At 40.1% G+C, this 26,130-nt stretch overlaps 1 protein-coding gene across 4 annotated transcripts in view; it reads left to right on the plus strand.

Annotated features, from left to right (window-relative positions):
• LOC139750297 (uncharacterized) overlaps positions 1-26,130 on the plus strand; it is a 180,363-nt gene that overhangs the window by 41,802 nt on the left and 112,431 nt on the right. For 2 of the 4 annotated variants that reach the window (XM_071664932.1, XM_071664923.1), the window contains exons 7-8: positions 816-1,161; positions 1,647-1,813. In XM_071664932.1, coding sequence (XP_071521033.1) covers positions 816-1,161; positions 1,647-1,813 — 513 coding nt within the window. The remainder of the gene's footprint in view (positions 1-815; positions 1,162-1,646; positions 1,814-26,130) is intronic. The other 2 variants (XM_071664951.1, XM_071664943.1) reach the window with 1 other exon arrangement.

Raw genomic sequence — 26,130 nt, forward strand, 5'->3', positions numbered from 1 at the left:
TGAAAGCTCTTAGGTTCATTTTCTGTTTACCTCTCATGTTTTGTTTTGCCGCTTTCTCTTAATAAAACTCTGTTGTTTACTTTTTATTAGATGCTTTAGCATAGTCTAGAAAAACAGTGTCCATTCTCTTTTATTGCAGTAGAATTTCATGCATATCATTGTAGTGATTCACTGTATCTTTTTTTATCACTGTTTCATATAGGTAAAGGATGTATGAACCAGGTGTTTGGTTTGAAAACATTGTGGGAGAAGTACTGGGAGAAAGATTGTGAATTGTATGTGGCATCTATGGATCTGGAGAAGGACTTTGTAAAGGTTGACAGAGAGGCTTTGTGGAAGGTGCATTGAATATATTGAGTAATTGGAAAGCTACAGCTATTTGCAGTGTAATGGTGAGTAAGGTATGTGTGCGAGTAGGGAAAGTGAAGGGTGATTTTCAATGATATAGAGCTTGTTAGAATGCTTATATTGCCTTTCAAGTGCATATAATTTTGTGATTATGAGGGAAGATTGCAAATTTGGTATACATGGTGCCTGTTACTTTGCTTTGGCATGAATAGGCATTTCTTTTATTACCTAAAAAAATACCTGGATAAGTTTCTTCACTAATTTTGTCAGAATCAATTCTAAGTGTAACATTTTTCAGAAACAATTTGTAGTTTTACTGGTATTTTTTTGAGAATATGTATGAAAATATGCTTTTACAAAGTTGTGTAAGAGAAATAGTCTAATCCTAGCACTTCAAAATTATAAAAGGAATTTACTGCTTACCAATATAGAAAGCTAAGAAATTATTCAGTGACAAACTTTGACAGTTCTAGATGGGACTCTGAAGGGGGTTATGAGCCTGCACCTCCAGTACCAGAGAAGAGGTTTGACTTGGAAGAAGAGTCAACCACAGGCACTGTTCCTCCAGACAGTGGGCTCATGACAACTTCAATCACTTCATCCTCATCTGCAAAGGGCCCCTCTTCTCCAAGATCTCCACACCTCAATACTCGATCATCGATGTCTGGTTCTGCACCCTCACCAACTTCCTTACATAGCATAGGAACGGTCTCAGACCGACCACCATCTAGTGAAATTCAGGCAGCTTTGGCAATATCAGGACAAACACCAGCCAATGAAGAAATGCCATATATGACACCTCCTTTACATCATGTAAGTATCGTCCTGCAGTATATCATTTGATGATCTGGAAATAGTGCTACCTTCAGTTTGCTTAGATGGGCTGTGTAATACACACTATGCAGACTTGTTATTTGTTAAGTGAAAATTGAATGGTCTCAATCTTGACATAGTAAAGCTGTAATATATGGAGGGGAATGTAGTGCATAGAGTGAGCAGTGGTAACTTGGAGAAAAGTTTAAGATGTAGATCTTTTATGAAGGTGAGTGAATTGTGCTGTATAATTATATGTATGCTAATTCATTTATTCCTCTTCTGCAAGCAGACTGAAGAGGTAAGTATTAGGTACAGAACTACCATCTTATGATGTCCTCTTTGACTTTTTAAGTGACAATATTAGCAGCTGTTGTGATATTTTGAAGAAATTGACTTGCTAATCTTACATCAACCATATATTCTTTGAATGATTAAATTTTTCAAGTGTATTACTTATTTTGTGATTGTATTCTACACTGCAGGCAGGCATAGAAATATCATCACAGCAGAACTTCAGTGGTGACTCTCAGGACTCACGAGGCTATACGAGCATTAGTGTACGGGAGCCTTTAGCGGCCCTCAAAGCCCAAACACAGGGCACAGCAGCACCTCAGTTATCATCTACCACACAGCCTCTTGAAGGAGAAGGGTACATATGATAATACTTGGTTTTTGATAACAGTGTTTCAAGTATGATTTTTTGTTGTTGTTTAGCTGTGTTGATTGTAGTCGACAAACTTTGGATTTCATTATTCTTTTGTTTTAGTAAGTTAGGGCATCAGAAATTACTCATCTTTTTTCTCTCCCATGTCATCCTTTTTACCGTCCTTTCGAGGATAATGGTTGAAGTACACATGCTAGCAGTCCTGTGAATTGAAAGCTTCTATATCCTGACTTGAAAACCTAACTGTAAATTATCCACCTATCTAACATCTTCCATGGACCAGCAAATCTCTGGCCGTGAAATTGAATGATAAGAATATTAGATTGTACCACCAGAAGGATTGATGATCTTCTAGGCTGAATGCTTTACACCTAGGTTTTTCATTTATACTTGAAGAAGGGTTGTGAATGCTTATTTTTTAGGTTCGAGTTGACAAACTAGAAAAAAAAATATTTCAGAGTATCTGAAATGACACTCTTATTTATTAGCTCTTCAAGCTGTTGCATTTAAGGTAGAAATACCATACAACCTCTCCTTTTTTTTTTTATCAATTTACATGTTTGAGGACAATATGTGGTGTGAGGTGGTTTGATCGAATTAGTAATGAAAGGGTGAGAGAGATGTGTGGTAATAAAAAGAGTGTGGTTGAGAGAGCAGAAGAGGGTGTTTTGAAATGGTTTGGTCACACGGAGAGAATGAGTGAGGAAAGATTGACAAAGAGGATATATGTATCAGAGGTAGAGGGAACGAGGAGAAGTGGGAGACCAAATTGGAGGTGGAAAGATGGAGTGAAAAAGATATTGAGTGATCGGGGCCTGAACATGCAGGAGGGTAAAAGGCGTGCAAGGAATAGAGTGAATTGGAACGATGTTGTATACCGGGGTCGACGTACTGTCAGTGGATTGAAGCAGGGCATGTGAAGCGTCTGGGGTAAACCATGGAAAGTTGTGTGGGGCCTGGATGTGGAAAGGGAGCTGTGGTTTCGGTGCATTGTACATGACAGCTAGAGACTGAGTGTGAACGAATGTAGCCTTTGTTATCTTTTCCTAGCACTACCTCATGCACATGCGGGGGAGGGGGCTGTTATTTCATGTGTGGCGGGGTGGCGACAGGAATGAATAAGGGCAGATAGTATGAATTATGTACATGTGTATATATGTATATGTCTGTGTATGTATATATATGTATACATTGAGATGTATAGGTATGTATATTTTGTGTGTGTGGACAAGTATGTATATACATGTGTATGTGGGTGGGTTGGGCCATTCTTTTGTCTGTTTCCTTGCGCTACCTCACTAACGCGGGAGACAACAGCGACAAAGTATAATAAATAAATATAATATGCAATGTGAAGGAAAATAGTGAAATTGGAGAAAAATGTAGCTTAGACATTGAAGCTTATTGATACAGTGGTTAAATTGATGAGAACTGCTATTGACGTTTGTAAATAAATTATACATTTCCTTTTTTCCATAGCCAGAGGTTGAACCATTATGTGACATTCATTTTTTTCATTCATTTCAAGCTAGAAGTTTCAGTTTTCTAAATTGTTTCTTATATTTCTCATATGTATATATATGTATGTGTGTGTGTGTGTATATGTGCGTATGTATGTGTATGTGTGTGTGTGTGTATATGTATATATATATGTATATTATCCCTGGGGATAGGGGTGAAAGAATACTTCCCACGTATTCCTCGCGTGTCGTAGAAAGCGACTAGAGGGGACGGGAGCGGGGGGCCAGAATTCCTCCCCTCCTTGTATTTACTTTCTAAAATGGGAAACAGAAGAAGGAGTCACGCGGGGAGTGCTCATCCTCCTCGAAGGCTCAGAGTGGGGTGCCTAAATGTGTGTGGATGTAACCAAGATGTGAAAAAAGGAGAGATAGGTAGTATGTTTGAGGAAAGGAACCTGGATGTTTTGGCTCTGAGTGAAACGAAGCTCAAGGGTAAAGGGGAAGAGTGGTTTGGGAATGTCTGGGGAGTAAAGTCAGGGGTTAGTGAGAGGACAAGAGCAAGGGAAGGAGTAGCAATACTCCTGAAACAGGAGTTGTGGGAGTATGTGATAGAGTGTAAGAAAGTAAATTCTCGATTAATATGGGTAAAACTGAAAGTTGATGGAAAGAGGTGGGTGATTATTGGTGCATATGCACCTGGGCATGAGAAGAAAGATCAAGAGAGGCAAGTGTTTTGGAAGCAGCTGAATGAGTGTGTTAGTGGTTTTGATGCACGAGACCGGGTCATAGTGATGGGTGATTTGAATGCAAAGGTGAGTAATGTGGCAGTTGAGGGAATAATTGGTATACATGGGGTGTTCAGTGTTGTAAATGGAAATGGTGAAGAGCTTGTAGATTTATGTGCTGAAAAAGGACTGATGATTGGGAATACCTGGTTTAAAAAGCGAGATATACATAAGTATACTTATGTAAGTAGGAGAGATGGCCAGAGAGCGTTATTGGATTACGTGTTAATTGACAGGCGTGCGAAAGAGAGACTTTTGGATGTTAATGTGCTGAGAGGTGCAACTGGAGGGATGTCTGATCATTATCTTGTGGAGGCTAAGGTGAAGATTTGTATGGGTTTTCAGAAAAGAAGAGTGAATGTTGGGGTGAAGAGGGTGGTGAGAGTAAGTGAGCTTGAGAAGGAGACCTGTGTGAGGAAGTACCAGGAGAGACTGAGTACAGAATGGAAAAAGGTGAGAACAATGGAAGTAAGGGGAGTGGGGGAGGAATGGGATGTATTTAGGGAATCAGTGATGGATTGCGCAAAAGATGCTTGTGGCATGAGAAGAGTGGGAGGTGGGTTGATTAGAAAGGGTAGTGAGTGGTGGGATGAAGAAGTAAGAGTATTAGTGAAAGAGAAGAGAGAGGCATTTGGACGATTTTTGCAGGGAAAAAATGCAATTGAGTGGGAGATGTATAAAAGAAAGAGACAGGAGGTCAAGAGAAAGGTGCAAGAGGTGAAAAAAAGGGCAAATGAGAGTTGGGGTGAGAGAGTATCATTAAATTTTAGGGAGAATAAAAAGATGTTCTGGAAGGAGGTAAATAAAGTGCGTAAGACAAGGGAGCAAATGGGAACTTCAGTGAAGGGCGCAAATGGGGAGGTGATAACAAGTAGTGGTGATGTGAGAAGGAGATGGATTGAGTATTTTGAAGGTTTGTTGAATGTGTTTGATGATAGAGTGGCAGATATAGGGTGTTTTGGTCGAGGTGGTGTGCAAAGTGAGAGGGTTAGGGAAAATGATTTGGTAAACAGAGAAGAGGTAGTGAAAGCTTTGCGGAAGATGAAAGCCGGCAAGGCAGCAGGTTTGGATGGTATTGCAGTGGAATTTATTAAAAAAGGGGGTGACTGTATTGTTGACTGGTTGGTAAGGTTATTTAATGTATGTATGACTCATGGTGAGGTGCCTGAGGATTGGCGGAATGCGTGCATAGTGCCATTGTACAAAGGCAAAGGGGATAAGAGTGAGTGCTCAAATTACAGAGGTATAAGTTTGTTGAGTATTCCTGGTAAATTATATGGGAGGGTATTGATTGAGAGGGTGAAGGCATGTACAGAGCATCAGATTGGGGAAGAGCAGTGTGGTTTCAGAAGTGGTAGAGGATGTGTGGATCAGGTGTTTGCTTTGAAGAATGTATGTGAGAAATACTTAGAAAAGCAAATGGATTTGTATGTAGCATTTATGGATCTGGAGAAGGCATATGATAGAGTTGATAGAGATGCTCTGTGGAAGGTATTAAGAATATATGGTGTGGGAGGAAAGTTGTTAGAAGCAGTGAAAAGTTTTTATCGAGGATGTAAGGCATGTGTACGTGTAGGAAGAGAGGAAAGTGATTGGTTCTCAGTGAATGTAGGTTTGCGGCAGGGGTGTGTGATGTCTCCATGGTTGTTTAATTTGTTTATGGATGGGGTTGTTAGGGAGGTAAATGCAAGAGTTTTGGAAAGAGGGGCAAGTATGAAGTCTGTTGGGGATGAGAGAGCTTGGGAAGTGAGTCAGTTGTTGTTCGCTGATGATACAGCGCTGGTGGCTGATTCATGTGAGAAACTGCAGAAGCTGGTGACTGAGTTTGGAAAAGTGTGTGGAAGAAGAAAGTTAAGAGTAAATGTGAATAAGAGCAAGGTTATTAGGTACAGTAGGGTTGAGGGTCAAGTCAATTGGGAGGTGAGTTTGAATGGAGAAAAACTGGAGGAAGTGAAGTGTTTTAGATATCTGGGAGTGGATCTGGCAGCGGATGGAACCATGGAAGCGGAAGTGGATCATAGGGTGGGGGAGGGGGCGAAAATCCTGGGGGCCTTGAAGAATGTGTGGAAGTCGAGAACATTATCTCGGAAAGCAAAAATGGGTATGTTTGAAGGAATAGTGGTTCCAACAATGTTGTATGGTTGCGAGGCGTGGGCTATGGATAGAGTTGTGCGCAGGAGGATGGATGTGCTGGAAATGAGATGTTTGAGGACAATGTGTGGTGTGAGGTGGTTTGATCGAGTGAGTAACGTAAGGGTAAGAGAGATGTGTGGAAATAAAAAGAGCGTGGTTGAGAGAGCAGAAGAGGGTGTTTTGAAGTGGTTTGGGCACATGGAGAGGATGAGTGAGGAAAGATTGACCAAGAGGATATATGTGTCGGAGTTGGAGGGAACAAGGAGAAGAGGGAGACCAAATTGGAGGTGGAAAGATGGAGTGAAAAAGATTTTGTGTGATCGGGGCCTGAACATGCAGGAGGGTGAAAGGAGGGCAAGGAATAGAGTGAATTGGAGCGATGTGGTATACCGGGGTTGACGTGCTGTCAGTGGATTGAATCAAGGCATGTGAAGCGTCTGGGGTAAACCATGGAAAGCTGTGTAGGTATGTATATTTGCGTGTGTGGACGTATGTAAATACATGTGTATGGGGGGGGGGGTTGGGCCATTTCTTTCGTCTGTTTCCTTGCACTACCTCGCAAACGCGGGAGACAGCGACAAAGTATAATAATAAATAAAAAATAATGCATTTCTTTCAAGTTTTTCATCAGGGTTTTTAGATTGAATCCCAATTAAAGTCTGCCATTTTGTAATGTTGTCAATATGAAAGTTTTTGCTGAAATGCAGAGTTTGTTTTTCATAGACCTTTGAGGTTCAGGTTTGGAATTATTCTCACAGAGAAAGGTACGAGCCTCTTTTTTTTCATCAATTAGAAAAGTGATATTTCTGCTCCATTTTATGATAATTTGGAACAGGCTGACCATTTGTTTAACTCGTGGACAGGTATGTCGAAAAAAGCTGAATTACTAGCACTCTCCCAGCTTAGAAAGTCAGCAAAGGTAGGGCAGGAGATGGGTCAGTTGTCACCCCCCTTCTGCATTTTTCCAGGGTAAGAGATGTACTTACCACCTCCTCATTTCATAGCTTGGTCTCTTCTATCACACAGGGATTATTCACTGTTTTAGCACGAGGTATTTAGGTACTGCTAAGACAACTTGAATTTTTATTCTGCCCAGGAATCAAAGCCAGACCCTCTTGCTGGCTAGACATGTGCACTGAAATTTTATGCTTTGAATTTTTAGTTGTGGTAATGTTCTTTACTTTAAACCCTGTTATCTATCTATGTATCTATCTGTATCTTTGACACCCATTCCCTTTAGGAACTCCCTCAAGGTTGTGGCCATGGTAAAAGAATCTCCATAACTGTTGAACTCTAGCACTGCTTTTTAGCCTTTAGTGCCTCACTCTTAACAGGCCACTGGCAAAGGGCAGTTCTTGTGCAGTGTTTCTATCAAATACTGTTCCTACCAACACTTCCACCTAATCTTCCTACCAACTACTTCTACCTGATGTTCCAACCTACTACTTCCGCCTAATGCTCGTACCTACAACTTCCACCTATTGCTTTTACCATTTTGCCAAAAGTCAGGGCTTGCACATAGCTCTTACCACAGAAAAATCTAGAGTTATAAAGAATGAGTTGTGTGAGTTTAATGTTAAATGTTTAGTGTGACAAGGAGAGATTGTATGTTTGAGGACAGAATGCCAGCAATTCATGTATGGGTGAGGCAGAAAAAGAGAAAAACTACCTGGGTCAAAGTATTTTAGTACCGATAATATAAATCTTAGTTAATGACTGCCTACCAACAACTACCTACTGATGGATGAATAGATAGATAGATAGATTAAATCTGTTTGAAATAAGGCCAGACTAAGCCAAAAAGAACTAAATAAGTGCAACCATTTTTTACTGTATAGTTAGGCAGTTGTTTAGTAAGACAAACCTGATGCAGTGAGGACAGGTGCACTTCAGAAATCTTGTAGTACTCAGTTTGTAAAGATTTTGTATCAAAAAGAGCATAATATATGTCATAATATGCTCTTTTTTTGCCCTATTTTCATTGTAATTTTCTTTTTTGTTTTTTAGTCTTGAATTTTGATTGCTTAGTTTTCAATCATTTGCCATGTGACAGAAAACTTTTGCACATGCATTTCTTGCACCCAGATTTTCAGGGCATCCTCCCTCTTCATATGTCGGCATCATGATGTGCATTGCCATCTTTGAAGTAGATGGCTGAGAAAAGGCTTTCTTGATAGATTAGCTTTTCTTCTTTGTAGTGCAGATCCTACTCTCATTAGTGCCATAATGTTGATTTGAAGGTCTAGACCCAAGTTCATATTTATTTAGTGTTTAGATAGGCTCACTTGCAGTAGGAGTACTTGCTGGATGCTTAGGCATAATAGTAATTGGTTCTCGTATGCAGAAGTGTAGAACTACTTGAGAGGGAAATGATGTCTCCTTGCTCTCTGAATGCTTGCAGAGAACTGACCCAGTGGACAGTGTGGCATGTAAGCACTGGCTGTCCATAGTGTGTGGCCAGCTGGGCCCATGTTATATTGCAACAGAAAATGTTGTTAATGGTAGTAATTTGGGTACCTGTGCTACATCAAGGTCATCATATTAAATTGCGCTATACTTTAATGCTATTGTGCTTTTATATCATATGCTCAGTTATTTCTCCGGCCATAGAAAGGTAAAATCAGAAACAAAGAGATAATTGCCAAATTATAATGGACTGAATCAAGCACCAGCCACTTCATTGCCCTGGTTCAATCCATCGTCAGCAGAGTACATGTCACGCTTGCCTTTGAACGTTCAGGTCCCAGTGCCCCAATAACTCCTTCGCTTATTCTTCCATCTCCTTGTTCTTTCTTCCTTTCCTCCTCTACTTGCGATACATACATATTTTTTTTGCCTATTCTTGCCACAGGTCTTAAACATTTCAGCACACCTAGGTCATCTATCTTAATTAGACTTTGTTTATTTCCCCACTTCTCTTGTACATTATGATTCTTATATGATCAACCCACCTTACTCCTCATATTGTCCTCAGGCATTTCATATCTAACTTGCTCATCTTTATCCTTTCTTTTGCATTCAAGGCCCAAGACTTGCAACCATATAACACTGTTAGGAGTAAACTTTCTGACTTACCCATCTTTGCCCTAATTGATCCCAACCTTTCCATCCACATGCTCCTTAGTACACCTAGGACCTTGGCCTTCTCTGCAACCCCAAAACTCACTTTATTCACTACGCTTCATTCACTACCATGTCCACTTGCAGGTGCCTAAAGATCTCTTCCTCCATATCCCCTTTATTCAGCAGTAGGCTCTGACTATCAATTCTCATTCTTCTGTTGCTCCTCATTATCTTTCTTTATTTACACACTTTTGTATGCATTTACTTTCAACTTTTTCCTTTAATGCATTTACTTTCAACTTTTTCCTTTAATGCATTCCTCCAAACTGTCACCAGTTTCTAGAGTTTCTTCTTGGGTTTGTCACCCGAGCCTCATCATCTGCTTACTGCAACTGCTTCACCTCCATGTTCTCACCACCTAATAGTGGAGTGGACTGGATTTAGGCAACAGAGCTGTGGAGGGAATTTAGATGAAGCAAGTGAAAGACAAGGAGAAACTGCTGATGAGAGTGACAGGAGTGATAGTCTGTACACAGTTGGTGAAGAGCATAAACATAGTGAGAAAGGTGTAGAAAATGTGAAAAAGTCAGATGGACAATAGAATCTAAACATTGATGAAAATGATAAATTTTTGAGAAATAATACCACATTAATACAGTCAAAGAATGGCAAAAAAAAAAGAAATAAGAAGAAAATGAAGACACTAATTTATATGGTGAAATACAATCCAAGCTGTGGTTTCGGTGCATTATTACATGACAGCTAGAGACTGATGTGAACGAATGTGGCCTTTGTTGTCTTTTCCTAGCACTACCTCGCACACATGAGGGAGGAGGGGGTTGTTATTTCATGTGTGGTGGGTGGTGATGGGAATAAATAAAGGCAGACAGTATGAATTATGTACATTGTATTTTATGTATATGTCTGTGTGTGTATGTATATGTATACGTTGAGATGTATAGGTATGTATATTTGCATGTATCATTAAATTTTAGGGAGAATAAAAAGATGTTCTGGAAGGAGGTAAATAAAGTGTGTAAGACAAGGGAGCAAATGGGAACTTCAGTGAAGGGCGCTAATGGGAGTGATAACAAGTAGTGGTGATGTGAGAAGGAGATGGATTGAGTATTTTGAAGGTTTGTTGAATGTGTTTGATGATAGAGTGGCAGATATAGGGTGTTTTGGTCGAGGTGGTGTGCAAAGTGAGAGGGTTAGGGAAAATGATTTGGTAAACAGAGAAGAGGTAGTGAAAGCTTTGCGGAAGATGAAAGCCGGCAAGGCAGCAGGTTTGGATGGTATTGCAGTGGAATTTATTAAAAAAGGGGGTGACTGTATTGTTGACTGGTTGGTAAGGTTATTTAATGTATGTATGACTCATGGTGAGGTGCCTGAGGATTGGCGGAATGCGTGCATAGTGCCATTGTACAAAGGCAAAGGGGATAAGAGTGAGTGCTCAAATTACAGAGGTATAAGTTTGTTGAGTATTCCTGGTAAATTATATGGGAGGGTATTGATTGAGAGGGTGAAGGCATGTACAGAGCATCAGATTGGGGAAGAGCAGTGTGGTTTCAGAAGTGGTAGAGGATGTGTGGATCAGGTGTTTGCTTTGAAGAATGTATGTGAGAAATACTTAGAAAAGCAAATGGATTTGTATGTAGCATTTATGGATCTGGAGAAGGCATATGATAGAGTTGATAGAGATGCTCTGTGGAAGGTATTAAGAATATATGGTGTGGGAGGAAAGTTGTTAGAAGCAGTGAAAAGTTTTTATCGAGGATGTAAGGCATGTGTACGTGTAGGAAGAGAGGAAAGTGATTGGTTCTCAGTGAATGTAGGTTTGCGGCAGGGGTGTGTGATGTCTCCATGGTTGTTTAATTTGTTTATGGATGGGGTTGTTAGGGAGGTAAATGCAAGAGTTTTGGAAAGAGGGGCAAGTATGAAGTCTGTTGGGGATGAGAGAGCTTGGGAAGTGAGTCAGTTGTTGTTCGCTGATGATACAGCGCTGGTGGCTGATTCATGTGAGAAACTGCAGAAGCTGGTGACTGAGTTTGGAAAAGTGTGTGGAAGAAGAAAGTTAAGAGTAAATGTGAATAAGAGCAAGGTTATTAGGTACAGTAGGGTTGAGGGTCAAGTCAATTGGGAGGTGAGTTTGAATGGAGAAAAACTGGAGGAAGTGAAGTGTTTTAGATATCTGGGAGTGGATCTGGCAGCGGATGGAACCATGGAAGCGGAAGTGGATCATAGGGTGGGGGAGGGGGCGAAAATCCTGGGGGCCTTGAAGAATGTGTGGAAGTCGAGAACATTATCTCGGAAAGCAAAAATGGGTATGTTTGAAGGAATAGTGGTTCCAACAATGTTGTATGGTTGCGAGGCGTGGGCTATGGATAGAGTTGTGCGCAGGAGGATGGATGTGCTGGAAATGAGATGTTTGAGGACAATGTGTGGTGTGAGGTGGTTTGATCGAGTGAGTAACGTAAGGGTAAGAGAGATGTGTGGAAATAAAAAGAGCGTGGTTGAGAGAGCAGAAGAGGGTGTTTTGAAGTGGTTTGGGCACATGGAGAGGATGAGTGAGGAAAGATTGACCAAGAGGATATATGTGTCGGAGTTGGAGGGAACAAGGAGAAGAGGGAGACCAAATTGGAGGTGGAAAGATGGAGTGAAAAAGATTTTGTGTGATCGGGGCCTGAACATGCAGGAGGGTGAAAGGAGGGCAAGGAATAGAGTGAATTGGAGCGATGTGGTATACCGGGGTTGACGTGCTGTCAGTGGATTGAATCAAGGCATGTGAAGCGTCTGGGGTAAACCATGGAAAGCTGTGTAGGTATGTATATTTGCGTGTGTGGACGTATGTAAATACATGTGTATGGGGGGGGGGGGTTGGGCCATTTCTTTCGTCTGTTTCCTTGCGCTACCTCGCAAACGCGGGAGACAGCGACAAAGTATAATAATAAATAAAAAATAATGCATTTCTTTCAAGTTTTTCATCAGGGTTTTTAGATTGAATCCCAATTAAAGTCTGCCATTTTGTAATGTTGTCAATATGAAAGTTTTTGCTGAAATGCAGAGTTTGTTTTTCATAGACCTTTGAGGTTCAGGTTTGGAATTATTCTCACAGAGAAAGGTATGAGCCTCTTTTTTTTCATCAATTAGAAAAGTGATATTTCTGCTCCATTTTATGATAATTTGGAACAGGCTGACCATTTGTTTAACTCGTGGACAGGTATGTCGAAAAAAGCTGAATTACTAGCACTCTCCCAGCTTAGAAAGTCAGCAAAGGTAGGGCAGGAGATGGGTCAGTTGTCACCCCCTTCTGCATTTTTCCAGGGTAAGAGATGTACTTACCACCTCCTCATTTCATAGCTTGGTCTCTTCTATCACACAGGGATTATTCACTGTTTTAGCACGAGGTATTTAGGTACTGCTAAGACAACTTGAATTTTTATTCTGCCCAGGAATCAAAGCCAGACCCTCTTGCTGGCTAGACATGTGCACTGAAATTTTATGCTTTGAATTTTTAGTTGTGGTAATGTTCTTTACTTTAAACCCTGTTATCTATCTATGTATCTATCTGTATCTTTGACACCCATTCCCTTTAGGAACTCCCTCAAGGTTGTGGCCATGGTAAAAGAATCTCCATAACTGTTGAACTCTAGCACTGCTTTTTAGCCTTTAGTGCCTCACTCTTAACAGGCCACTGGCAAAGGGCAGTTCTTGTGCAGTGTTTCTATCAAATACTGTTCCTACCAACACTTCCACCTAATCTTCCTACCAACTACTTCTACCTGATGTTCCAACCTACTACTTCCGCCTAATGCTCGTACCTACAACTTCCACCTATTGCTTTTACCATTTTGCCAAAAGTCAGGGCTTGCACATAGCTCTTACCACAGAAAAATCTAGAGTTATAAAGAATGAGTTGTGTGAGTTTAATGTTAAATGTTTAGTGTGACAAGGAGAGATTGTATGTTTGAGGACAGAATGCCAGCAATTCATGTATGGGTGAGGCAGAAAAAGAGAAAAACTACCTGGGTCAAAGTATTTTAGTACCGATAATATAAATCTTAGTTAATGACTGCCTACCAACAACTACCTACTGATGGATGAATAGATAGATAGATAGATTAAATCTGTTTGAAATAAGGCCAGACTAAGCCAAAAAGAACTAAATAAGTGCAACCATTTTTTACTGTATAGTTAGGCAGTTGTTTAGTAAGACAAACCTGATGCAGTGAGGACAGGTGCACTTCAGAAATCTTGTAGTACTCAGTTTGTAAAGATTTTGTATCAAAAAGAGCATAATATATGTCATAATATGCTCTTTTTTTGCCCTATTTTCATTGTAATTTTCTTTTTTGTTTTTTAGTCTTGAATTTTGATTGCTTAGTTTTCAATCATTTGCCATGTGACAGAAAACTTTTGCACATGCATTTCTTGCACCCAGATTTTCAGGGCATCCTCCCTCTTCATATGTCGGCATCATGATGTGCATTGCCATCTTTGAAGTAGATGGCTGAGAAAAGGCTTTCTTGATAGATTAGCTTTTCTTCTTTGTAGTGCAGATCCTACTCTCATTAGTGCCATAATGTTGATTTGAAGGTCTAGACCCAAGTTCATATTTATTTAGTGTTTAGATAGGCTCACTTGCAGTAGGAGTACTTGCTGGATGCTTAGGCATAATAGTAATTGGTTCTCGTATGCAGAAGTGTAGAACTACTTGAGAGGGAAATGATGTCTCCTTGCTCTCTGAATGCTTGCAGAGAACTGACCCAGTGGACAGTGTGGCATGTAAGCACTGGCTGTCCATAGTGTGTGGCCAGCTGGGCCCATGTTATATTGCAACAGAAAATGTTGTTAATGGTAGTAATTTGGGTACCTGTGCTACATCAAGGTCATCATATTAAATTGCGCTATACTTTAATGCTATTGTGCTTTTATATCATATGCTCAGTTATTTCTCCGGCCATAGAAAGGTAAAATCAGAAACAAAGAGATAATTGCCAAATTATAATGGACTGAATCAAGCACCAGCCACTTCATTGCCCTGGTTCAATCCATCGTCAGCAGAGTACATGTCACGCTTGCCTTTGAACGTTCAGGTCCCAGTGCCCCAATAACTCCTTCGCTTATTCTTCCATCTCCTTGTTCTTTCTTCCTTTCCTCCTCTACTTGCGATACATACATATTTTTTTTGCCTATTCTTGCCACAGGTCTTAAACATTTCAGCACACCTAGGTCATCTATCTTAATTAGACTTTGTTTATTTCCCCACTTCTCTTGTACATTATGATTCTTATATGATCAACCCACCTTACTCCTCATATTGTCCTCAGGCATTTCATATCTAACTTGCTCATCTTTATCCTTTCTTTTGCATTCAAGGCCCAAGACTTGCAACCATATAACACTGTTAGGAGTAAACTTTCTGACTTACCCATCTTTGCCCTAATTGATCCCAACCTTTCCATCCACATGCTCCTTAGTACACCTAGGACCTTGGCCTTCTCTGCAACCCCAAAACTCACTTTATTCACTACGGCTTCATTCACTACCATGTCCACTTGCAGGTGCCTAAAGATCTCTTCCTCCATATCCCCTTTATTCAGCAGTAGGCTCTGACTATCAATTCTCATTCTTCTGTTGCTCCTCATTATCTTTCCTTTATTTACACACTTTTGTATGCATTTACTTTCAACTTTTTCCTTTAATGCATTTACTTTCAACTTTTTCCTTTAATGCATTCCTCCAAACTGTCACCAGTTTCTAGAGTTTCTCTTTGGGGTTTGTCACCCGAGCCTCATCATCTGCTTACTGCAACTGCTTCACCTCCCATGTTCTCCCACCTAATTAGTGGAGTGACTGGATTTAGGCAACAGAGCTGTGGAGGGAATTTAGATGAAGCAAGTGAAAGACAAGGAGAAACTGCTGATGAGAGTGACAGGAGTGATAGTCTGTACACAGTTGGTGAAGAGCATAAACATAGTGAGAAAGGTGTAGAAAATGTGAAAAAGTCAGATGGACAATAGAATCTAAACATTGATGAAAATGATAAATTTTTGAGAAATAATACCACATTAATACAGTCAAAGAATGGCAAAAAAAAAAGAATAAGAAGAAAATGAAGACACTAATTTATATGGTGAAATACAATCCAAGCTGTGGTTTCGGTGCATTATTACATGACAGCTAGAGACTGAGTGTGAACGAATGTGGCCTTTGTTGTCTTTTCCTAGCACTACCTCGCACACATGAGGGAGGAGGGGGTTGTTATTTCATGTGTGGTGGGGTGGTGATGGGAATAAATAAAGGCAGACAGTATGAATTATGTACATGTGTATATATGTATATGTCTGTGTGTGTATGTATATGTATACGTTGAGATGTATAGGTATGTATATTTGCATGTATCATTAAATTTTAGGGAGAATAAAAAGATGTTCTGGAAGGAGGTAAATAAAGTGTGTAAGACAAGGGAGCAAATGGGAACTTCAGTGAAGGGCGCTAATGGGGAGGTGATAACAAGTAGTGGTGATGTGAGAAGGAGATGGAGTGAGTATTTTGAAGGTTTGTTGAATGTGTTTGATGATAGAGTGGCAGATATAGGGTGTCTTGGTCGAGGTGGTGTGCAAAGTGAGAGGGTTGGGGAAAATGATTTGGTAAACAGAGAAGAGGTACTAAAAGCTTTGCAGAAGATGAAAGCCGGCAAGGCAGCAGGTTTGGATGGTATTGCAGTGGAATTTATTAAAAAAGGGGGTGACTGTATTGTTGACTGGTTGGTGAGGTTATTTAATGTATGTATGACTCATGGTGAGGTGCCTGAGGATTGGTGGAATGCGTGCATAGTGCCATTGTACAAAGGCAAAGGGGATAAGAGTTAGTGCTCAAATTACAGAGGTATAAGTTTGTTGAGTATTCCTGGTAAATTATATGGGAGGGTATTGATTGAGAGGGTGAAGGCATGTACAGAGCATCAGATTGGGGAAGAGCAGTGTGGTTTCAGAAGTGGTAGAGGATGTGTGGATCAGGTGTTTGCTTTGAAGAATGTATGGGAGAAATACTTAGAAAAGCAAATGGATTTGTATGTAGCATTTATGGATCTGGAGAAGGCATATGATAGAGTTGATAGAGATGCTCTGTGGAAGGCATTAAGAATATATGGTGTGAGTGGCAAGTTGTTAGAAGCAGTGAAAATTTTATCGAGGATGTAAGGCATGTGTATGTGTAGGAAGAGAGGGAAGTGATTGGTTCTCAGTGAATGTAGGTTTGCGGCAGGGGTGTGTGATGTCTCCATGGTTGTTTAATTTGTTTATGGATTGGGTTGTTAGGGAGGTGAATGCAAGAGTTTTGGAAAGAGGGGCAAGAATGAAGTCTGTTGTGGATGAGAGAGCTTGGGAAGTGAGTCAGTTGTTGTTCGCTGATGATACAGCGCTGGTGGCTGATTCAAGTGAGAAACTGCAGAAGCTGGTAACTGAGTTTGGTAAAGTGTGTGAAAGAAGAAAGTTAAGAGTAAATGTTAATAAGAGCAAGGTTATTAGGTACAGTAGGGTTGAGGGTCAAGTCAATTGAGAGGTAAGTTTGAATGGAGAAAAACTGGAGGAAGTAAAGTGTTTTAGATATCTGGGAGTGGATCTGGCAGCGGATGGAACCATGGAAGCGGAAGTGAATCATAGGGTGGGGGAGGGGGCGAAAATCCTGGGAGCCTTGAAGAATGTGTGGAAGTCGAGAACATTATCTCAGAAAGCAAAAATGGGTATGTTTGAAGGAATAGTGGCTCCAACAATGTTGTATGGTTGCGAGGCGTGGGCTATGGATAGAGTTGTGCGCAGGAGGGTGGATGTGCTGGAAATGAGATGTTTGAGGACAATGTGTGGTGTGAGGTGGCTTGATTGAGTAAGTAATGTAAGGTTAAGAGAGATGTGTGGAAGTAAAAAGAGCGTGGTTGAGAGAGCAGAAGAGGGTGTTTTGAAGTGGTTTGGGCACATGGAGAGAATGAGTGAGGAAAGATTGACCAAGAGGATATATGTGTCGGAGGTGGAGGGAACGAGGAGAAGAGGGAGACCAAATTGGAGGTGGAAAGATGGAGTGAAAAAGATTTTGTGTGATCGGGGCCTGAACATGCAGGAGGGTGAAAGGAGGGCAAGGAATAGAGTGAATTGGATCGATGTGGTATACCGGGGTTGATGTGCTGTCGGTGGATTGAATCAGGGCATGTGAAGCGTCTGGGGTAAACCATGGAAAGTTGTGTGGGGCCTGGATGTGGAAAGGGAGCTGTGGTTTCGGGCATTATTGCATGACAGCTAGAGACTGAGTGTGAACGAATGAGGCCTTTGTTGTCTTTTCCTAGCGCTACCCCGCACACACGACGGGGGAGGGGGACGGTATTCCATGTGTGGCGAGGTGGCGATGGGAATGAATAAAGGCAGACAGTGTGAATTGTGTGCATGGGTATATATGTATGTGTCTGTGTGTGTATATATATGTGTACATTGAGATGTATAGTTATGTATATTTGCGTGTGTGGACGTGTGTGTATATATATGTGTATGGGGGTGGGTTTGGCCATTTCTTTCGTCTGTTTCCTTGCGCTACCTCGCAAACGCAGGAGACAGCGACAAAGCAAAATAAAAATAGAATATTTGCGTGTGTGGACGTGTATGTATATACATGTGTATGTGGATGGGTTGGGCTATTCTTTTGTCTGTTTCCTTGTGCTACTTTGCCGACGTGGGAGACAGACAAAGCAAAATATGATATAATACAATCCAACGTGCAGATAATACGAGGCAAGTGAAGGCAATTGGATTATTGAGAGCACAATCATCCAAGAAAATGTATGTGAGCACTTCTGTTTGGATTTCTTGATGTAAGAGGATTTTCTGGAAAGGAAGAACATAATTATTGTAACCAGTGAAAATCTTATTCACTCCATCCTTCCACCTCCAATTTGGTCTCCCACTTCTCCTTGTTCCGTCCACCTCTGATACATATATCTTCTTTGTCAATCTTTCCTCACTCATTCACTCCATGTGACCAAACTGTTTCAGTACACCCTCTTCTACTCTCTCAGCCACACTCTTTTTATTTCCACACATCTCTCTTACCCTTTCATTACTTATTCGATTAAACCACCTCACACCACATATTGTTCTCAGACACTTTATTTCCAACACATCCACCCTCCTCTGCACAACCCTTTTTATAGCCCATGCCTTGCAACCATATAACATTGTTGGAACCTTTATCTATTTCTTCCAGCGTACCCGTTTTTGCTCTGAGATAGCATTTTCGCCCTCTCCCCCATCCTGTGACTCACTTCCGCTTCCATGGTCCATCCCCTGCTAAATCCTCTCCCAGATATCTAAAACACTTCACTTCCTCCAGCTTTTCTTCATTCAAACTTGCCTCCCAATTAACTTGTCCCTCAACCCTACTGAACCTAATAACCTTGCTCTTATTCACATTTACTCTCAGCATTCCTCTTTCACACACTTTACCAAACTCAGTCACCAGCTTCTGCAGTTTCTCACTCAAATCAGTCATCAGCGCTATATTATCAGCAAACAACTGACTCACCTCCCAAATCCTCTTATCCACAACAGACTGCATACTTGCCCCTATCTCCAAAACTCTTGCATTCACCTCCCTAACAATCCCATCCATAAACAAATTGGACAATCATGGAGACATCACGCACCCCTGCCACAAACTGACATTCACTGAGAACCAATCACTTTCCTCTCTTCCCACTCGTACGCATGCCTTACATCCTTGATAAAAACTTTTCACTGCTTCTAGCAACTCGCCTCCCACACCATATACTCATAGTACCTTCCACAGAGCATCTCTATCAACTTTATCATATGCCTTCTCCAGATACATAATTGCTACATACAATTCCATCTGTTTTTCTAAGTATTTCTCATATACATTCATTAAAGCAAACACCTGATCCACATATCCTTTACTACTTCTGAAACCACGCTGCTCTCCCCCAATCTGATGCTCTGTACATGCCTTTATCCTCTCAATCAGCACCCTCCCATATAAATTTTCCCAGGAATACTCAACCAACGTTTATCTATGTAATTTGAACACTCACCTTTATCCCCATTGCCATTGTACAGTGGTGCTATGCATGCATTCTGCCAAGCCTCAGGTACTTCACCATGAACCATACATACACTAAATATCCTCTCCAATCAGTCAACAACACAGTCACCCCCTTTTTTGATAAATTCCACTGCAGTACCATCCAAATCCATTGCCTTGCCGGCTTTCATATTCCGCAAAGCTTTCAACAGCTCTTCTCTGTTCACCAAACCATTTTCCCTGACTCTCTCACTTTGCACACCACCTTGACCAAAACACCCTATATCTGCCACTCTATCCTCAAACACATTCAACAGACCTTCAAAATACTCACTACATCTCCTCACTTCACCACTACTTGTTATTACCTCCCCATTAGCCCCTTTCACCGATGTTCCCATTTGTTCGTTTGTCTTCATCCCACCACTCACTACCCTTTCTAATCTGCTCACCTCACACCTTTTGCGCAAGCCATCACTGGTTCCCTAAGTACATCCCATTCCTCCCTCACTCCCCTTATGTCATTTGCTCTCACCTTTTTCCATTCTGTACTTAATGTCTCCTTGTACTTCCTCACACAAGTCTCCTTTCCAAGCTCACTCTCACCACTCTTCACGGCAACATTCTCTCTTCTTTTCTGAAAACCTCAACAAATCTTCACCTTCGCCTCCAGAAGATAATTATCAGACATCTCTCCAGTTGCCCCTCTCAGCTCATTAACATCCAAAAGTCTCTCTTTCACGCACCTATCAATTAACACACAATCCAATAACACTCTCTGGTCATCTCTCCTACTTACATATGTATACTTACGTATATCTCTCTTTTTAAATCAGGTATTCCCAGTCACCAGACCTTTTTCAGCACGCAAATCTACAAGCACTTCACCTTCCATTTACAACACTGAACACCCCATGTACACCAATTATACCCTCAACTGCCACATTACTCACCTTTGCATTCAAATCACCCTTCACTGTAACTTGTTATCGTGCATCAAAGCTGCTAACACACTCACTCAGCTGCTCCCAAAACTCTTGCCTCATGAACTTTCTTCTCATGACCAGGTGCATAGGCACCAATGATAACCCATCTCTCTCCATCCACTTTCAGTTTTACCCATATCAATCTAGAGTTTACTTTCTTACATTCTATCACATACTCCCACATCTCCTGTTTCAGGAGTAGTGCTACTCCTTCCTTTGCTCTTGTCCTCTCACTAACCCCTAATTTTACTCTCAAGACATTCCCTAACCACTCTTCCCCTTTACCCTTGAGCTTTGTTTTGCTCAGAGCCAAAACATCCAGGTTCCTTTCCTCAAGCATACTACCTATCTTTCCTTTTTTCTCATCTTGGTTACATCCACACACATTTAAACACCCCAATCTGAGCCTTCGAGGAGGATGAGCACTCCCCTTATGACTCCTTCTCTTTCCACTTTTTGAAGGTTGAAAAGTATATGTATGTATATGTGTGTGTGTGTGTGTGTGTGTGTGTGTGTGTGTGTGAGCTTTTATGTATATACATGTGTATGTGTGTGGGTTGGGCCATTTCTCTTCTGTTTCCTTGCGCTACTTCGCTAATTCGGGAGACGGCGATTAAGTGTTATAATGATAAAAAAAGGAATTTATAAAATGGAAGAATATGATTGTGCACACTTAGGCCAGTGTGCTGCAAAAAACAACAGATATTTACATTTGCATGTACATGCAGTCTCACAGCTGAGTCCAAACAGACATCAGCTTCTGTTGTATGAATTACCAAGAGTGTAAAAGAAATGTGCATTTGATCTTCATTAGCTGTGGAATATGTAGAAAATATTACAATCAAAAGTGATTATGGTCAAAATGCAGGAAAGAGAAAGAATAAATGAAGAACAAGAGACATGGTAATAGATGTACGGAAAGATTTAAACAGAGATGGAGATTGTATAATAGGTGAAAAAAAGGGAATAAATGGAGATGATTGACTAAAAAGAAACAATGAATGGCAGGAGTTTGAATATAGAAATTACTCATCAGCATTAAACAGAAGCCCAAAACAATGACATGAACTAGTATTGGCAAGAGTATGGAAAATGTTGGATTTATCGAAACATGTCCAAGAGGGATTGAGAAGCAGAATGATAATTGTTCAAAATATGCTGACTACAAGAACACACCAAACCAGTGGATTTTTTAAATTAGAGAACCAAGTAGGGAATGCCCTTAAAGAAATGGGAATAGAAGAGCAATAAAAACTTGCAAATCTATGTCTTCCATTATAACCCTATTAATAGCATCTTCTGCCTGGGTTAAGGAAGATTCATAAGTGGATCTACTACATTTCTTATTCAGTGACTCATTTCTCCATGTCACAAATCCCATTTAACTTCTTTCATTGTTGAATTGTACCATGTTTTCAAAATGCATGAATCTTTTCAAGTACCACCTCACGGGCCTGCTTACTAACAACATTCACCCTTCTTTTCTTTAATAATGCATTATCAGTATTCAGATCTCTGTCTTCATCACAATAAGTATTTCTGATAATATCCTTAATGCTGCAATCTCTTGTATGGGTTATAACAGCCTTGCTCTATTTCCCCATGGACCTGTTTCCAGTCCACTACTTCTATATATCTATCTATATTTCAAAAGTCCTGTTCCTCTCAGAACTCCCCCAAGGGGGTATCCATGACAAAAGAGTCTTCATGATTGATGAACAAATTAATTCAGTATGCCAGGACATCAAACCTCTTATCTCTAAGTATTTTACATCCTAATATTACATTTCTTTCTCTACTCCAGCTTTTCTTTGTAGATTATCACACTTATTCCACCTGGTTGCATTAGAAATTATTCGATGGGCAATATTCTGAATTGCTTCGGTGGTTTTTTCTTAGGATTTGCCAAACCTGAAGGAACATAACCAACAAATGGCATAATTCACATCGCATATAAGTCCTTTATAACTCTAGTGGAGGCACCAGTAGATTTATGTGTTAAACATTTTAGAACTGCACTGTTTCTCTGGTTCCTCTTTAACCCATATTTGATCACATATACCGCAGTCCCTGAAGTATATGTTAAAGGTCTTGGAGTCATCATAAATGAGAACTTAGAATTCAAAGAGCATATTGATGAAATGATAATGTCAAGTCAGGTGATGAGTGTTATGATGATGAGAGTGTACTTTCCAAGAAATGGAAAGCTAATGATGATATGGTTGAGAATGTACATAAGAAGCAAAATTGAATACTGCTGTGTTGTATGGTCATCAATTAGATTGGTGGAAGTAGAAGATAGGAGATTATTTAAAAACCCCTCACAAACAGAATCATGGGATTGGAACTTATGAGAGTTTGAAAGAAGAGAAAGACACATGAAAATGTGTGCTAAGCAGCATATTGAGGGCATCAAAAGTAATGTTTAGGTGTGCAGTTGTAATTTGGAATACTGTATACCAAAGAGGTATCAGGCAAAAAATTTCAAGAGCCTAGCAGGAAAGCTGGAAAGATTATTCAGTGTAGTTCCATGTGAAATAAGAAATATTCCTGAAACATACTTGGTATTAATGTAACATCCACTCTTTCTTGGAAACCTCACATTGCAGGAATAGCTATGTCTGTCTCTAAGAAACAGGGTGTCCTGTTTAGGTGTCAACACTTCTCTTCTGAACAGTTGCTCTGTTTATACAAGGGATTGATTTGTCCTTATGTAGAGTATTGCTCTCACATTTGGGGTGGTTCTCACTCTGCATTCTTACTTGGCAAGTTGAGTCTAAAGTGGTCTGCCTTATAAACTGTCTCAGGCTAGCTTCCAAACTTGACCCCCCTTACCTTACACTGCAGTGTTGGTTCTTTTTCCCTCTTCTGTAGGTATTACTCTGGTTTTTGCTAACAAGAGCTGGTTGCTTGTGTGCCCACAGCACTAGCTAGACTACAGAATAGTCACCAAGCTGCTGCATCACACGATTATTGTGTGGCCATCAGCAACTCAAGGTTGGGCCTGCTTCTTTCCCTACACATCGTAGCTTTGGAGCTCTCTACCTTCTCATGTCTATCCCAATAACTATAACCTGGCTCATTCTAAAAGACAGGTTTTACATTTCTTTTTCCACTTCACAGTTCTCTCAATATTTTAGTAAGGGCCCAACTTTGATGTGGACTTTTGTCCATGACTGGAGCCGTCAACATAAAAATACAAATACAGAAGCATGTAAAACCTAAGATTATTGGTTAAAAACGGTCCTTGATGAGCCAGGATCAACACTTGTGTACTGTGCATGACAGCAGAAAGTAATGCTATTGTTAAACAAGCAAAAGTATGTCATGAGCTCTGTGCACAAACTTTGCTTCTTGGCAAACTCTTATTGTAGGTACTCATCAAAAGGTAGGTACCCTCTCTCTTTTTCTGTATGTGTGTATTTGAAAGTTTGTCAGCAGCACTCTTGACTGGTGTGTATAGTATGAGCTGATAGACCTTGTTTTGATAATACTAAGTTCATATGCAGTCATTCATACTTTTGGCAAACATTACATAAACCTTAGTAATGGTCGTATAGAATGTACCACTTGTATATGAAAGATTCAAAACACAGTCATGCAAAATATATGGGTTTATAAACACATTATGGAAATCTCTGAATTGCTTGGTTTATTACTCCTCAATCTTTTTATTAGTATTACATTGATATCCCAAGCTAGCCATGTTTTTCTTTGCATTTGGATGGTATTTTAGTTAAAGAGGGTTATTTCTTACTTTTAGCTAGGCTGAGCCTGTGCCTTCACCATATGATGATATAATTAACCTTTTTTTTATTATTTTATTATACTTAGTCACTGTCTCCTGCGTTAGCGAGGTAGCGCAAAGAAACAGACGAAGGAATGGCCCAACCCACCCACATACACATGTATATACATAAACGCCCACACCTGCACACCTATACATTTCAACATAAACATACATATACATACACAGACATATACATATATACACATGTACAATTCATACTCACTGCCTTCATCCATTCCCGTCGCCACCCTGCCACACATGAAATGGCACCCTTCCTCCCCACATGGGCACACGAGGTAGCGCTAGGAAAAAACAATTGAAGTTCTAGTATCCTGTTTGATTTTTATTGGTGAAGTCACTTGTGTGGTTTTTTGGTGGTTTGTTTGATTTTTATTGGTGAACAGTCACTTGCATGGTTTCTTGGTGGTTCTGATATATATTTTTAGTGTAAGGCTGTCGTTCTGTCACTGACATATTTTTTAAATTTCATATCATATTAGTATTTGTTCTCCTCTGCCGTATTGGAATGCTACCCTAACAGTTAAAACTCTATTTGTATGTGGTGTTTATAGATCTAGGGAAAGCATATGTTAGGGTTGATAAAGGTGCTTTCTGGAAAGTTTTACAGAAATTTAGTATGGTATGAAAGCCACTAGAAGCATTGATGAGTTTCTATCAAGAGACTAAGGCATATGTAAGAATAGGAAGAGAGGTGGGTTTGTGGCATGGGTGTGTGATGTCAGTGCCTTAGACTTGCTCTCTGCTAGTGGCCTGTTAAGGATGAGGCTCTCTGCTAGTGGCCTGTTAAGGATGAGGTGCTAAACGTTAAGATGCAGCACTGGAGTTCTTTAGTTATGGAGAATGTTGCTTTGGCCACCCCTTTAAGGAAGTTCCAATTGTAACAGTTGTCAGAGATATAGTGTGTGATGTCACCATGGGTGTTTATTCTCTATATCACTAGAAAGACAATGTCTGTTTTAGATCCTGTTTTAACTCATTCAACGTGGGCAGACTGTGCATACAGCCTTTCAGCTGACTCAACACATATCCTTAACTTATGCAGTTTTGCACTGGTCTTATTAGACTGTTATTTTGTTTGCGATTTTTAAGCACTGGTAGTATTGCTGCCTCCTTTTCTAGTTTGAATTCATGTTTACTTTCTTTTCTGTTCCTTCTTTATCTTCAAGTTCGAGGATCCTGCTACTCAGTTAATTTCTACCATTGAAACGAAGATTTTTTGATAAAGGAATAGTACTTTTGAGAATTTTGGTCATGTGTGTGTTCTTTTAAGTGGTTGTGCTATTATTTCAATGTCTCTGTGGATAAGGAAGAAAGAATATTCTTCATTTATTGTCTGCATGTTGTAGAAGGCACCATAGAGTAAGGAGGAGGGGCTGGAAATCCACCCCTTTTGTATTATCACATTATGACTTTAGAAACAGGTGAACGAACAAACTGAAGATTTTTCTTGGAAGGCTCAGTACCCGATACTTCCTCATTAAGATGGGAAAGATGAGCCCATACTAAAAAAGCAAGCAAAATTTTTGTTTCATGTTAACAATTCAAAGAGCACTCTGTTATTGTCAAGAGCAAGTAATATTTTAGCTAATTAATGTTCTTGCTAGTCAGGAGGGAGACTTTTTTGTATAAGAAGTGAGTGTTTATTATTTTATCTTTTTCGCTTTTTTTTGGCAGTAACCGTTTTCTCTTTGATCTTAAATTTAAGGCTTTACCTTTCTTTTATTTACCATCTCTGGATTACTTCAGCATGGCTATAGTCTTATATTTGAAACTGTGAGAGTGTGATGTTATTACTAAGTTTTACCTTTTTTGTTGAGCGTACTTTTCACTTTTTTCTCTTTCAGTTTGCAAACACTTAAGTTAACAGATTGTTGATATGCATACTTTTTCAGTGTTACATAGAAATAAACTTATGTGTAGGTGATTGCCATGTTTACCTGTATGTTGACATAACTTAATTTCTTCACATTCTTTTGTT

This window comes from Panulirus ornatus, chromosome 1, assembly GCF_036320965.1.
Source record: "Panulirus ornatus isolate Po-2019 chromosome 1, ASM3632096v1, whole genome shotgun sequence".
In the NCBI taxonomy this organism is placed as follows: Eukaryota; Metazoa; Arthropoda; class Malacostraca; order Decapoda; family Palinuridae; genus Panulirus; species Panulirus ornatus.